At 46.9% G+C, this 14,517-nt stretch overlaps 2 protein-coding genes across 4 annotated transcripts in view; both read left to right on the top strand.

The window, feature by feature from the left end:
- The window catches only part of ADSL (adenylosuccinate lyase), a 145,659-nt gene extending 143,237 nt beyond the window's left edge, over positions 1–2,422 (top strand). Inside the window, exons 13-14 of the mRNA XM_033929418.1 lie at positions 2,120–2,188; positions 2,366–2,422. Of these exons, the coding sequence (XP_033785309.1) occupies positions 2,120–2,146 (27 nt within the window). The 3' untranslated portion in view covers positions 2,147–2,188; positions 2,366–2,422. The remainder of the gene's footprint in view (positions 1–2,119; positions 2,189–2,365) is intronic.
- The window catches only part of SGSM3 (small G protein signaling modulator 3), a 201,667-nt gene that overhangs the window by 59,074 nt on the left and 128,076 nt on the right, over positions 1–14,517 (top strand). For all 3 annotated transcript variants that reach the window (XM_033929415.1, XM_033929413.1, XM_033929414.1), the window contains exons 2-3: positions 2,120–2,188; positions 2,366–2,451. In XM_033929415.1, the coding sequence (XP_033785306.1) occupies positions 2,182–2,188; positions 2,366–2,451 (93 nt within the window). In that variant the 5' untranslated portion in view covers positions 2,120–2,181. The remainder of the gene's footprint in view (positions 1–2,119; positions 2,189–2,365; positions 2,452–14,517) is intronic.

The raw sequence follows: 14,517 nt of genomic DNA, 5'->3' as shown, positions 1-14,517 counted from the left end.
CTCCCCCACTGAAATGTAGCATACAGCACAAGCATACAGTTTGAATGTGGTATAAAATAAGCATTCTTGACCCAGATCCATCCTTGCCATAAGTCTGTCCGGCACTGATCTTACTGCCCAACTATTGGAGTTGCTATCGAAGCCCACACCAACCCTTCCTGATCTGTCTTGCAGAAGTCTGTCCGGCATTGACTTCGCTTCTCCATTGCTAGTCATAGTGCCAGCTCTGTGGGTGCTTGAGCACCCCCACTATTGAACAAACCCTATTATCCCCAATCATTGTGAAAACTTGTCTCCTATGGCTGAAGTTGCCCTGGAAGCCCACTCCAGCGCATCCTGATCTGACTTGCTATATAGGGGACACACACTGTATAAGTTCATATGGCATTGGCTTCATTTCCCTAGTGCTGTAGCTGGCATCTAAGTACCTCTTTTGCCTATCATAAATGAACTTAGTCATTGATGTGTTACGTTTTTTTGTTTTTATACTGTCCTCTTTCGATTTAGGGACCCTTTGTGTCAATCCCACATATTCTGACTTAGAGCTCTCTTTTTCCTCTTCCTTACAGGTGTGTCACAGAGACATGGAAAGAAGGATTTCAACACTAATAGCTGATGAGAGTTCTTTGAAAACACTGTTTCCCTAAAGGGGAATGTGGCTAGAATATAAAAGATGTAGATATAGACTACAGCAGTGTTCTTCAACCTTTTGACACCTATGGACCGGCGGAAATAAAAGAATTATTTTGTGGACTGTCACCTGTCCGCGGACCGGCAGTTGAAGAACACTGGGCTAAGTTGTGGGCCAGACCCGCCCATCTCCGCCCCCATAATAATACTAATTGTAACACCATTTTTTCCATTCATTTTTCATAAATACACACCCACAATATAATCCTATTAACAACACATAATGGCTAACCACAGAATGAAACTACACAAAGCACACTGTATGCTTGTCAACCTTCATTCCTACCAGAACGCAGATAACCCCATGCAAATACGGGACCAAATACTAAAAGTACTGATATATACAAACAAACCCTAAGATACAAGACTCTGCATGCAGTACAATCCCAGAGAACCCCATTTCTTCCTGAACAGTGCAAAATAGAGACAGCAGATGTAAATTCTCAAAATTGACACAATTCAGTCAGTAAATTCAAAAATAAAATCATTCCCCCTACCTTTGTTGTCTCCCTCCCTCCATGCTGTGCCTTAACTTCTGGCCTGCTCCTGCCTGGCCGTTTTATGCCACCCCCGGTGTTATCTTTGGGCTGGCTCCCTCTTCCTCACTGCCGCAGTGCACAAAGCCGCGGGCAACGGCTCCTCGTGCCTTATCTGAAAGCCTTCCCTCTGATGTTGCAACGTCAGAGAGAAGCCTTCCGGTTCAGGTACAGGACGCGCGTAGGAGCCACTGCCCACAGCTTTGTGCACTGCAGCACTGAGGAAGAGGGAGCTGGCCTAAAGATAATGCCGCATTGATCGCATTGCGGACCGCCAGCTGAAGAACACTGTCTCGGGCCTGATGCAGACCGGCAGGAAATTTCTGCAGACTGGCACTAGTCCGCAGACCAGTGGTTGAAGAACACTGGACTAGAGGACAGGGAAGCTACATAGGTAGTACTGATGCTCTTAAATCAAGTGTATCGGAGTTCCAGTCAGGCCAAAAGAAATAACATGTTTAAAAGAAATCCTTTCACTATCTTCTATGAAATTTTTTTTATAGCTCATTTTCAAGCATTTCTGATTACTGAAGATTTGTAAGAGAGCAAGTGGGTCCTTCCTTGTCAGCCAATCTAATTATTTCATGGGTGTCTGGAACCTGTAGCATCACAGCTCTCTGTGTAGTTGCAGATTGTATAATAACAATGTTTTGTGGTTTTTAACAAGATGTAGAAACTTTTCTGCTCTAAGGCTGTGTACTGTACAAACAATACTTCATGTGTAGTGAGATTAAAGTATTTCCTTGCACATACTACTTGCATGCTGAGACATAAATGTAGACGAGTAGTTTTGTACCCAGAGAGTGTACCAAAAGCCTTGAATCATACTCTCGAGAGCAGATCACTGTATGCAGGAAGTGTCCTGGGCTCACAAGGCCTTTTTGTGTTTGCAGAGTGGCACCAGGAAAGATAGAGCGTGAGTGTGAACCTGAGCCTTCTTTTGCAACGCCGCAAAATGTCAGGTGAGGACTCGGGGTGGAGTAGAGTGCTGCTGCACAATCGAGCTGATGCTTGTGGTATGGAAGTCACTGTTGAGTGTCACTGGTATTGGTACTGATCTGTTTCTCTGGATTTCTTATTGCATTTTCTGTTGTGCCTTCTTTTGCTAGGATGATCTAATTTTTTCTCTTTTTATATAGGGAGTTACACCCCTTCTCCAGGGGGGCCTTTTTCTGCTCTCACTCCCAGTATGTGGCCTCAAGATATCCTTGCCAAGTATACCCAGGTACTTAAATGTAGATGCTCGATATACTAATTGCCCTCTTAATTTTGATGGCTGTTTGAGTTGTTACAAAGCTTGGCAGTAAGACATAAGAGGGGGTCTGAGTGCTGAATTAAATAAGATCCAAAGAAAGAGGCAACAGTTTACCAGCAGAGGCCAGCATTATAGCAGACTTTAAACAGGCTGGGGACAGGTATGTGTAGTTGTAAGAGCAGGGTTGAGAGGTTGGATAATAGGCATTGCAAGGGTGGAAGGAGTCTAGTGTTGCTTCAAGTATGAGAATTTATACTGTATGTTCATTAACCGAAAAGTGCTAGAGAACCAGAGAAGAAAAGAAAAAATTCTCTTGATTAGACTAAACGGTCCTGCCATCATCAGCTATTTTAGGTGGATATAAGTATTCTCTTAGAGCAGGAGTGTCAAACTCAATCACATTAAAAGGGCCGAAATCCAAAACATAGGCTAAGTCATGGGCCAGACCCCGCTCATTCTCCGCCCCCAAACTAATTGTAACACTATTTTTCCATTCATTTTTCATATATACACACAATATAATCTTATTAACAACACAAAATGGTTAACCACAAAATTAAACTACACAAAGCACACTGTATGCTTCTCAATAGTCATTCCTACCAGAACACCGATAACCCCTATGCAAATACGGGACCACAAACTAAAAGTACTAATATATACAAACAAACCCTAAGATTCAAGGCTTTGTATGCTGTACAACCCCAGAGAAAAAGAACCAAATGCATTTCTTCCTGAACAGTGCAAAATATAGACAACAGATGTAAATTCTCAAAATTGACACAATTCAATCACTAAATTGAAAATAAAATCATTCCCCTTACCTTTGTTGTCTCCCTCCCTCCATGCTGTGTCTCAATTAGGTGCCTCCCTCTGGCGGGTGTCTTACATAAGAACATAAGCAGTGCCTCCGCTGGGTCAGACCACAGGTCCATCTTGCCCAGCAGCCCGCTCCCGCGGCGGCCCGAACAGGTCACGGCCTGTCTGAGACACCAGAAGGGGCCCCCTTGCCACCTTGGTTTCCCATTGAGTTTTATCTTCCCATCGAAGTCCTAACCCTCCGGTCTTGCACATGCACTACCTGGTTGGGTTTCTATACTTATTACCTGGTTAGCTTTCTATACCTGTGTTACATCCCAGCACCTCTCTCAGTATCCCACGATCCCTTTATCCCTCAGGAATCAGTCCAATCCCTGTTTGAATCCCTGTACCGTACTCTGCCTGATCACTTCCTCCGGTAGCGCATTCCAAGTGTCCACGACCCTTTGGGTGAAAAAAAACTTCCTTGCATTTGTTTTGAACCTATCTCCCTTCAGTTACCTTCTAGCTTGCTCCCGCTTGGCCGTTTTATGCTGCCTGCGGTACGATGCGTGTTTTCATTGCTTCCCCCAGTGTTATCTTCTGGCTGGCTCCCTCTTCCTCACTGTTGCAGTGTGCACAAAGCCGCATGCGGCAGCGCCTCGTCCGAAAGCCTTCCAGTTCAGGCTCAGGACTTGTGTAGGAGCTTCTGCCGTCCGTGCCTTTGTGCACTGTGGCAGTGAGGAGTAGGGAACCGTCTAGAAGATAACACTGGGGACGGCAATGAAAATGCAGCATCAATCGCACCACAGAGCGTATAAAGCAGCCAAATGGGCCTTGAGTTTGACACCTATGTTTTAGAGCAAAAGAGAAAGTATGGTGTACTGCACAGCCTTATTGTGAGCTATCTTACATGTATACTTTTCTATGATAGGAAGGATTTTGAAAGAGAGATTTTCATGCACTGCCTCCATTGTGTGCAAATCTATCTCACATATATTCATTGTGGGTGTCCTGAAAACCTGATTGGCTGGATGTGTCCTGAGGTCTGGATTGAGAACCCCTACTTTAAAAAAATGTTGCCTTGCTTATTAGTGAAAAATAGGAAGTCGCAGAAGTACCCTTATGTAAGGAAACATGGATTTGATGCCTGACTGAAAAGTGCATTGGGTAATCTGAAATTAGCACATGTATTTCAGTGATTTTATATGTAAGGGAGAGGGGTGGGTGGGACTTGTATACCACTTTTTTGTGGTTACACATCTAAAGCAGTTTACATATATACAAGTACTTATTTTGTACCTGGGGCAAAGTAGGATTAAGTGTCTTGCCCAGGGTCATAAGAAGTGCTCACCTCAGGGTGTTGAGGCAGCAGCTGTACCATTAGGCCACTCCTCACCTCCAAGTACCGTATTTTTCACTCCATAAGATGGGTGGAAATGTAAGTGCATGTTATGAAGCGAAGATACAAATTTGTTAAACCTGCTACCGCATCTTTTAACCCCCCCCCCCACATATTTTTTTTTCTTAAACCCGCCACCACTGAACCTTAAAAACCCACCCGTGCCTGCTCACTGCTGTTGTACCTGATGGTCCAGCGTATTTCCCAGCCAGGGGTGCTACAGGCCAGAAGCGCAGAGATCAGGAGCAAGCTCTCCACGCACCTGCTTGGGCCTGCGCCGATCTCCGAATGGCTGCAGTCAGCTCTTGCGGGACTCGCAGGACTCGCAAGAATTGACTGCAACCTTTCGGAGATTGGCTCAGGCCCAGGCAGTAGCTTGGAGGGCTTGCTCCTGATCTCTGCGCTTCTGACCTGTGGCGCCACTGGCTGGGAACGATGAGAGCCATCTAAGGAGGGAGGAATTGAAAAAGGTACCGAGGGGATATGATTAAAGGTACGGGAGGGGATGTGGCTGTATGGGGGGATGATTTAAGGTACTGGGGGACATATGGGGGTATGAGGGATGATTTAAGGTACATGGGGGCATGTGGGGGTATGGGGATAATTTAAGGTACTGTGGGGCATTTGGGGGTATGATTTAAGGTACATGGGGGAGATGATTTAATAATAATAACTTTATTTTGTACCGCCATAGTCGGATGACTTCTAGGCTGTTCACACTGAAGAGAGCTGGACAATCAGCGAATTATAAAATGCAAGTGGAGAAAGTACAACATATTACACAAGAAATAGACAGAAGGAATATACAAATTTGGTGTGGTTTCTGTTTAGGAAATAAATCTTTCAAACAGTACGGTTTTAATTTCTTTCCAAAAGATGGGGATGGGGCCTACCTGTCAGTAGGCCCACCTGCTCTATGCCCTGTCACGGCCTACCACTAGAACACCAGAGGAGGGGACAGGATACAGAGCCTGGCAGGGAGAATTTGGTTCAGAATGGTTTTTTTCTTGTTTTCCTCCTCTAAATCTAGGGTGCATCTTATGGTCAGGTGCGTATTATGGAGCGAAAAATACAATAACTTAACCCTACATTGCCTCCTGCTCAAACTTAATTATAAGCTTTTCTGAGTCAGGAAAATACCTACTGGACCTGAATGTAACTCAACTTGAGCTACTACTGAAAAAGTGTGAGCTAAATTAAATTAGAAGTAGTGATGTATTTATTGTGGATTGTATGATTACAGTAGTAAATTTTATCCCAGTTAGGGCAGAGCATATGAATGCTGCCATGTTTTAATGGAATTCCTGCTGCTGTTTACTTTGTACTTTATTTTGGCTAAAAACCCTGCCCTTCATTGGTATTGTAGTGATCACTGAGCTGGAGAGGCAGGCTGCCCTGTTAGAGAAACAAAAGTAAACACACTGCTTACCTTCCAGCACTACCCTGAGCACTTTCTACCTAGAGAGACAATTTTCTAAAGGGAAGGGAAAAGGGAGAAAATGTCTCTCACCTGGGCAGGTGTATGTCACAGTGCTTTGATCCCAGATCTGCAAAAGTTAATTATTAAACCACCTAAAGTGAAATCAGTCATTTCTCTTTCTTTCTTTCTCTCTCTCTCTTTTTTTCTTTCTTTCTGTCTCTCTTTCCATTCAGCATTTTCCCCTTCTTCCCTCTATTATGATGTGCAACATTTCTTTCTCCCTTCCCTCACCCCTTTCTACCTCTTCTCATATTTCTGGGCTTGGATCTCCTAGTTATTCCTCCTGGTTGTTTGGTTTTTGTGTGTGTTCGTCACTGTCTTCTGTGGGAGGAGAAGAGGGATTGAGGGGGGAGATTTTCATGCTTTTCCTTTTCTTTTGGATACTGTTTGGGACCTTCCCGATTGGCCACTGTGGGATATTTGCTCTCTCTTTGCCTTTCCTGTTACTTGCTGTATTTTTCCTTGTTACCAATATTGTTGAAGGGTGGGGGGAGGGGAGTTGTATTGGAGGTTTTACAATTATATTTTGAACAGATCCTGTACTTTTTGCTGTATTTATTGTTCTTTTATCTTTCTGTTCAATTAAAATTGTTTTCCCATAAAAGTCTCCATTTTGGTATATACCGTATTTTCACGCAAATAACGCGCACCCGTATAAAACGCGCACACGGGTATAGCGCGCAGAAATCACGATGATATGTACAAAAACTTTGGTATACCGCGCTCACGGGTATACCGCGCATGCTGCCCGACGCTCCTTTCGCCCGCCCTGACTTTCCGTGCGCTGTCCCGACTCTCCGTTCACCCCCCCTGACTTCCGTGCACTGTCCCCCCTTGAAGGTCTGTCCCCATCCTGAAAGCCTGATGCCCCCCCCCCGACGTCCAATACATCCCTCCCCCCGAAGGACCGCCGACTCCCCAACAATATCGGGCCAGGAGGGAGCCCAAATCCTCCTGGCCACGGCGACCCCCTAACCCCACCCCGCACTACATTACGGGCAGGAGGGATAAGAACATAAGAACATAAGCAATGCCTCTGCTGGGTCAGACCTGAGGTCCATCATGCCCAGCAGTCCGCTCACGCGGCGGCCCAACAGGTCCAGGACCTGTGCAGTAATCCTCTATTTATACCCCTCTATCCCCTTTTCCAGCAGGAAATTGTCCAATCCTTTCTTAAACCCCTGTACTGTACTCTGCCCTATTACTCCCTCTGGAAGCGCATTCCAGGTGTCCACCACTCGTTGGGTAAAGAAGAACTTCCTAGCATTCGTTTTAAATCTGTCCCCTTTCAACTTTTCCAAGTGTCCTCTTGTTCTTTTATTTTTCGAAAGTTTGAAGAATCTGTCCTTCTCTACTCTCTCTATGCCCTTCATGATCTTATAAGTCTCTATCATATCCCCTCTAAGTCTCCTCTTCTCCAGGGAAAAGAGACCCAGTTTCTCCAATCTCTCAGCGTATGAGAGGTTTTCCATCCCTTTTATCAAGCGTGTCGCTCTCCTCTGAACCTTCTCGAGTAACGCCATATCCTTCCTAAGGTACGGAGACCAATATTGGACGCAGTATTCCAGATGCGGGCGCACCATCGCCCGATACAATGGCAGGATAACTTCTTTTGTCCTTGTTGTAATACCCTTCTTGATTATGCCTAGCATTCTATTTGCTTTCTTAGCGGCTGTTGCGCACTGTGCCGTCGGCTTCATTGTCATGTCCACCATTACCCCCAAGTCCCTTTCTTGGTTGCTCTCATTCAATAATATCCCTCCCATCGTATAGTTGTACCTCGGGTTTCTGTTTCCAACATGCAATACTTTACATTTCTCAACGTTGAACTTCATCTGCCATCTCGCCGCCCATTCCCCCAATTTGTTCAAGTCCCTTTGCAATTCTTCGCATTCCTCTTTAGTCCCAGCTCCACTAAATAGTTTTGTATCGTCCGCAAATTTTATTATCTCACACTTCGTGCCTGTTTCTAGATCATTTATGAATATATTAAATAGCAGCGGCCCGAGCACTGAGCCCTGCGGAACACCACTCGTGACCCCCATCCAGTCCGAGTAGTGGCCCTTCACCCCTACCCTCTGTTTCCTACCCGCCAACCAGTTTCTGATCCATCTATGTACGTCTCCGTCCACTCCATGGTTCTTCAGTTTCCGGAGTAGACGTTCGTGAGGCACCTTGTCAAAGGCTTTTTGGAAATCAAGGTATATGATGTCTATGGGGTCTCCTCTGTCCATCCGTTTGTTAATTCCTTCGAAGAAGTGCAATAAGTTCGTTAGGCACGATCTCCCCCTGCAGAAACCATGTTGGGTTGTTTTCAAAAGTTCGTTTCTTTCCAGATGTTCATCGATGTGTTCTTTAATCAGTGCTTCCGTCAGTTTCCCCGGAACCGAAGTCAAACTCACTGGTCTGTAGTTTCCCGGGTCACCTCTTGATCCCTTTTTAAAGATGGGCGTGACATTGGCTATCTTCCAATCCTCCGGGATCATGCCTGTTTTCAAGGATAGGTTGCAAATTTGCTGCAGTAGTTCCGCTATCTCCTCCTTTAATTCCTTCAGAACCCTGGGATGGATTCCGTCCGGACCCGGGGATTTGTCAGTTTTAAGTTTTTCTATCTGCCTGTGTACATCATCAAGGCTCACTTCCATGGATGTTAATTTTTCTGCTTGATTTCCATTGAATATTTGTTCAGGTTCCGGTATGTTGGTTGTGTCTTTGTTTGTAAATACAGACGAGAAGAACATGTTGAGTCTTTCTGCGACTTTTTTCTCCTCCTTCACCGCTCCCTTCCTGTCTCCTTCGTCCAGCGGTCCTACCTCCTCCCTAGCTGGCTGTTTCCCTTTAACATATCTGAAGAACGGTTTGAAATTTCGTGCCTCCCTGGCTAGCCTCTCTTCATACTCTCTTTTGGCTTTTCGAACCACACGGTGACATTCTTTTTGATACTTCCTGTGCTCCTTCTGGTTCCCTTCAGTTTTGTCCTTTTTCCATTCCCTGAATGAATTTTTCTTATTGCCTATCGCTTCCTTCACTATTTTAGTCATCCATACTGGGTCTTTTGTTCGACCCTTTTTGCACCCCTTTCTGAATCTGGGGATGTGCAGATTTTGTGCCTCGCTCACTGTGTCTTTGAAAAAAGACCAGGCATGTTCTACTGTTTGCCATTTTTTGGAAGTGTTCCTAAGTTTCTTCCTTACCATTTCCCTCATTGCTTCATAGTTTCCTTTCCTGAAGTTGAAAGATGTCGCTATGGTTCTCTTTCCGTTCGGTATGCCTACTTCAACCTTGAACTTGATCATATTATGATCACTGTTTCCCAACGGTCCCACTACTTCCACTTCCTTTGCAGGTCCCCTTAGTCCATTTAGGATTAAATCCAGAGTGGCATTTCCTCTCGTCGGTTCTCTAACAAGCTGCTCCATGAAGCAATCTTGTATAGCCTCCAGGAATTCTGTCTCCCTAGCGCATCTTGAGCTTCCAAGACTCCAGTCTATCCCAGGATAGTTGAAGTCTCCCATAACAACTGTGTAACCACTTTTGCATTCTCGCTTCATCTCGGCATCCATTTCTTTATCGCTATCTCCGGTTTGCCCGGGTGGACGATAGTATAGGCCCATCTTTATTTCATGCCCTTTCCTACCCGGTATTTTAACCCATAGCGATTCCAGTTTGTTGATCATCTCCGCTGTGTCCATTCTTGTCGATTGTATGCTTTCTTTTACGTATAGGGCTATTCCTCCTCCTTTCTGACCTGACCTATCCCGGCGATAGAGCTTGTACCCCGGCAGTGCTGTATCCCATTTGTTTTCCTCATTCCACCACGTTTCAGAGATTCCAATGATGTCTATGTCCTCTGCATTGGCCATGGCTTCTAGCTCCCCCATTTTGTTTCTTAAACTCCTTGCATTAGTATATATGCAGTTTAGATCCTGGCATTTTGTCGTCTTCATTTCTTTTCCCTGTGCTTCAGTCTTTGGTGTCTTCTCTTTTGCTACAATCTTTCTAACCTCCTCTTCTGGGTTAGTTGACTCCTGTAATTTGTCTCTTGTCTCTTCCCTGCCTTTTTTCCCCTTAGTATCTTCACGGGATACCTTCTTCCGAATCATCGACGCTAGGTCGACTGTCGGCTTTCCCCTTTCTCTTAGTTTAAAGCCTGTTCTATTCCTCTCTTGACGTTGTTTGCTAGAAGTCTTGTTCCCGCCACGCTCAGGTGCAGTCCATCTCTCCTGTAGAGCTTGCTCTTGCCCCAGAACGTTGTCCAGTTCCTCACGAAGTGGAACCCTTCTTCCTCACACCATCTCCTCATCCATGCATTTATTGATTGTAGTTCTTCCTGCCTTTTCACATCTGCCCTCGGTACCGGTAGGATCTCTGAGAATGCTATCTTCTGGGTCCTCATCTTCAGTTTCCTTCCTAGAATCTTGAACTGTTCTATCAGCGTGCCTCTTCTGTAGTCTCTCCTGCTGACATCATTCGTCCCGATGTGGATCATTACTGCGGTCTCTTCCGTCTCCGCTCCTTCCAGGACCTTCCCAATTTTGTCCACGATGTCCTTGGTTCTCGCTCCTGGGAGGCAGGTCACCAGTCGATCCTCTCTTCCTCCTGCTATGTGGCTGTCCACATGCCTCAATATCGAGTCTCCCACCAGGATCGCTGACTTTCCCTTCTTCAATTTTCTTATCGGTCTCAGGTCAATGTCCTCGGTGTGCTTAGCTCTCTCTTCTTCTGGGCATCGACTAGCCAATTCTTCCCCCTCGTGTGGTATTCTTCTGTGGGTGTCTTCTTTGAGGTCATCTGCTTCTTGCTCCCCCTTCCAAGTTGGTGTTGCATCATCTCTCATCTGGAGTTCGTTCTCTTCCACCCTCCTCCTGTATGCTTCCTCAATGAATTCCTCGAGTTCCCTGACTTCCTTCTCGATGTGTTTCTCACTCCTGAAGTCTTCAAATGCCCTGGTAGGGTCCTCCGTGGTGTAAAGTCCTTCTAGCTCCTGTATCTTGTCCTCAAGTCGCTTGACTTCTTTCTTCAAGCTTTTCAGCTCCTGACACCGACTGCATACGTATGACTGTCTCCCCGAGGGGAGGTAGTCATACATATGACAGTCCGCGCAGAACACTGGAAAGCTCATCTTCTGGTTACCTTCTGCTTCCATCGGGGTTACTACTTTAAGAAAACAGATAAGTTTACGTGTTCCTTCGGTGCCTGCTTCCTTCTGCACCTGCTTCTTGCTTTACTGCCTTCTGCCTTTGTATGGACTGCCTACGCTCTACCTTTCCTTACTTTTGTTTGTGTGATTGTTCTTTCTGTGCCTGGTGCCTTTGCACAACCTTGCCTAACTTTTGCTTGTGTGTGGTTGTTCCTTCTGTATCTGCTTCTTGCCTTGCTGCTTTCTTGTGTGTGTTGTCTTTTCTCTTCCTTACCTTACTGCTGCTTGTGTGTTCGTCTCTTCTGCGCTGCTTGCCACTTCCTCACCTTTCAGTCCTTCCCTGTGCTCTTGGGTGTAGTGACTTGGCCCTTCTTGAGGCCCTTCGCAAAGGCGCTCTCGCTAAGGCGAGCGCCTTTGCCGCTCGCCTTCGCCGCGCGCCTAACGGCTGTGCGCCGTTGGCTCTGCCCCCTTTTATGGGGGGTTCGGGTGCTGACTCCTCTGACGCGGTGGGGGTGGGCGGAGCTAACTCTCGCCCAGCCCCTAGCCTCCTGCTCTCCTCTGTCTCCCTCCTCTGCTCGTTTTTGCTTCTAAAACTGCTTTTCTCCCTTGCTGCTTCTACTCCTCTTGCCTGATGCTGTGCACCACCTGCCTGATGCCACCAGGCCCTCCTGCCCTCGACGCAAACCCCCCTCCCCCCCAACGACCGCCCCCCCCAAGAACCTCCGACCGCCCCCCAGCCGACCCGCGATCCCCCTGGCGACCCCCATGACCCCCCCACCCCCCTTCCCCGTACCTTTGGTAGTTGGCCGGACAGACGGGAGCCAAACCCGCCTGTCCGGCAGGCAGCCAACGAAGGAATGAGGCCGGATTGGCCCATCCATCCTAAAGCTCCGCCTACTGGTGGGGCCTAAGGCGCGTGGGCCAATCAGAATAGGCCCTGGAGCCTTAGGTCCCACCTGGGGGCGCGGCCTGAGGCACATGGTCGGGTTGGGCCCATGTGCCTCAGGCCGCGCCCCCAGGTGGGACCTAAGGCTCCAGGGCCTATTCTGATTGGCCCACGCGCCTTAGGCCCCACCAGTAGGCGGAGCTTTAGGATGGATGGGCCAATCCGGCCTCATTCCTTCGTTGGCTGCCTGCCGGACAGGCGGGTTTGGCTCCCGTCTGTCCGGCCAACTACCAAAGGTACGGGGAAGGGGGGTGGGGGGGTCGTGGGGGTCGCCAGGGGGATCGCGGGTCGGCTGGGGGGCGGTCGGAGGTTCTTGGGGGGGGGCGGGCGTTGGGGGGGGAGGGGGGTTTGCGTCGAGGGCAGGAGGGCCTGGGATCCCTCCTGCCCGTAATGTAGTGCGGGGTGGGGTTAGGGGGTCGCCGTGGCCAGGAGGGTTTGGGCTCCCTTCTGGCCCGATATTGTCGGGAAGTTGGCGGTCCTTCGGGGTGGGGGTGCGAGTGGTCCTGCCGGGGGGGGGGGGGATGTATCGGACGTCGGGGAGTCGGCCGGGCAAGAGGGCTTGGGCTCCCTCTTGCTCCGATCGTGGATGCGGGTGCGGGTGGGAGCGCGTGCGAGCGGTCGTTCGGGGTGGGGGTGCGAGCGGTCCTGCTGGGGGGGGGTGAGTCGGGCGGGGTGGGAACTATGTTTTAAAACTTTTGTATACCGCGCTCACGCATATAACACGCGAGGGGTATGCGCGGTAGGTAAAAACGTGTATAACGCGCGCGTTATATGCGTGAAAATACGGTAATACAGTTATCATTCCTGTCTCCTTTGCTCATAAACTTGGAGTTGTTTTCGACTCTGACCTCTCTTTTTCTATGCACATCCAATAGATTGCTAAAGCCTGTCGCTTCTGTCTACAATATCACCAAAATTTGCCCCTTCCTCTCTCTGAGCACAATACCTGGACCTTTGTCCACACCCTCGTAACCTCACGAGACTACTGCAATTTACTTCTAACAGGTCTCCCATTGAACTGCCTCTCCCCCCTGCAATCTGTGCAAAACTGTCACATGACTCATCTTCTGCCAACCTCGCTACAATCATGTTACCCTTCTCCTCAAATCACTTCACTGGCTCCCTATCTGTCTTTGCAAGCAGTTCAAACTCCTATTACTAAAATACAAGTGTGTTCATTCTGCAGCCCCTCAGTATCTCTCCTCCCTTGTGTCTCCTTAAACGCCTTCCCAAGACCTTTGTTCCTCAGCTAAGTTACTTGTATCTGAATCTTTCTCTACTGCCAGTTCCAGACTTTACTCCTTTCACCTCGCTGACCCATTTGCCTAGAATAGACTGAGCTAGTTCAGAAATAGACCAAAAGCCCACCTTTTTGAGATTGCCTTCAATGTATAATCTTAGCCAGCAGTTTAACTATCCCCAGCTAACCGTAATCCCTACCCTGACATCTTGTTTATCTTGATTGATTAGATTGTGAGCTAATTCAAGCAGGGACTGTCTCCTTTGTGACTTGTACAGCGTTTTGTATGTCTGGTAACGTTATAGAAATAATAGTAGTAGCAATAAGTCACATTGATTTGACTAAAGTTGATCTTGTGCACTGTATTAAATTTAATAAAGACTATTGAAGTTTGGAAAGGAGGAAGAGCTGGAGCAAACTTAGCTATGCAGTAAGCAGCTAGGTTTTTAGCTGAAGCCTAGCTAGATGGTGACTGAAATGACTATATGGTCTGCTATCTGGGTCACTTTATTAGCTCCGAAGGGTTTCTGTGTGATGAGTTCTCTATCTGGGGTTTTAAGTGTTAGTGAAGGGCTGAGATTGATCTCCTTCAGGAAGGGAAGTTTACTGCTGACTAGGGCAACACAATGCAATTTTCCTTTCTGCTCTTGGATGTCTAGTTAATATTAATGGGTTATATTTAGGAAAAAATGTAGTTAAAAGTTAATCAGCTAGATTTTCAGCTGGCTGTGTTAAATGTATGAAAAGCCATAAGTCTATTATATAATAAAGTAAAAGTAACTAGCCCAAATAATCACTTCGGTGCTGCAATGATTAATACGAGTATCCTTTATGGCAGCTCCTCAAACCTATGTCAAATAACTTATTTTTCACTCTAAAGCAGATTTGTCAGTATGCCACCACCAGCCATATGATACTTCAATCGGCTGCGCGTATCACTCACGGTATATATTCATTATCCAATCTGCTTTTATTGTATATAATTTTTTACTTATTTTTATAAATATTATTTATTTTCTGTTTTTGTTTT

Source organism: Geotrypetes seraphini, chromosome 2 (assembly GCF_902459505.1).
Source record: "Geotrypetes seraphini chromosome 2, aGeoSer1.1, whole genome shotgun sequence".
NCBI lineage: Eukaryota > Metazoa > Chordata > Amphibia > Gymnophiona > Dermophiidae > Geotrypetes > Geotrypetes seraphini.
This window is presented reverse-complemented; position numbering and strand designations above follow the sequence as displayed.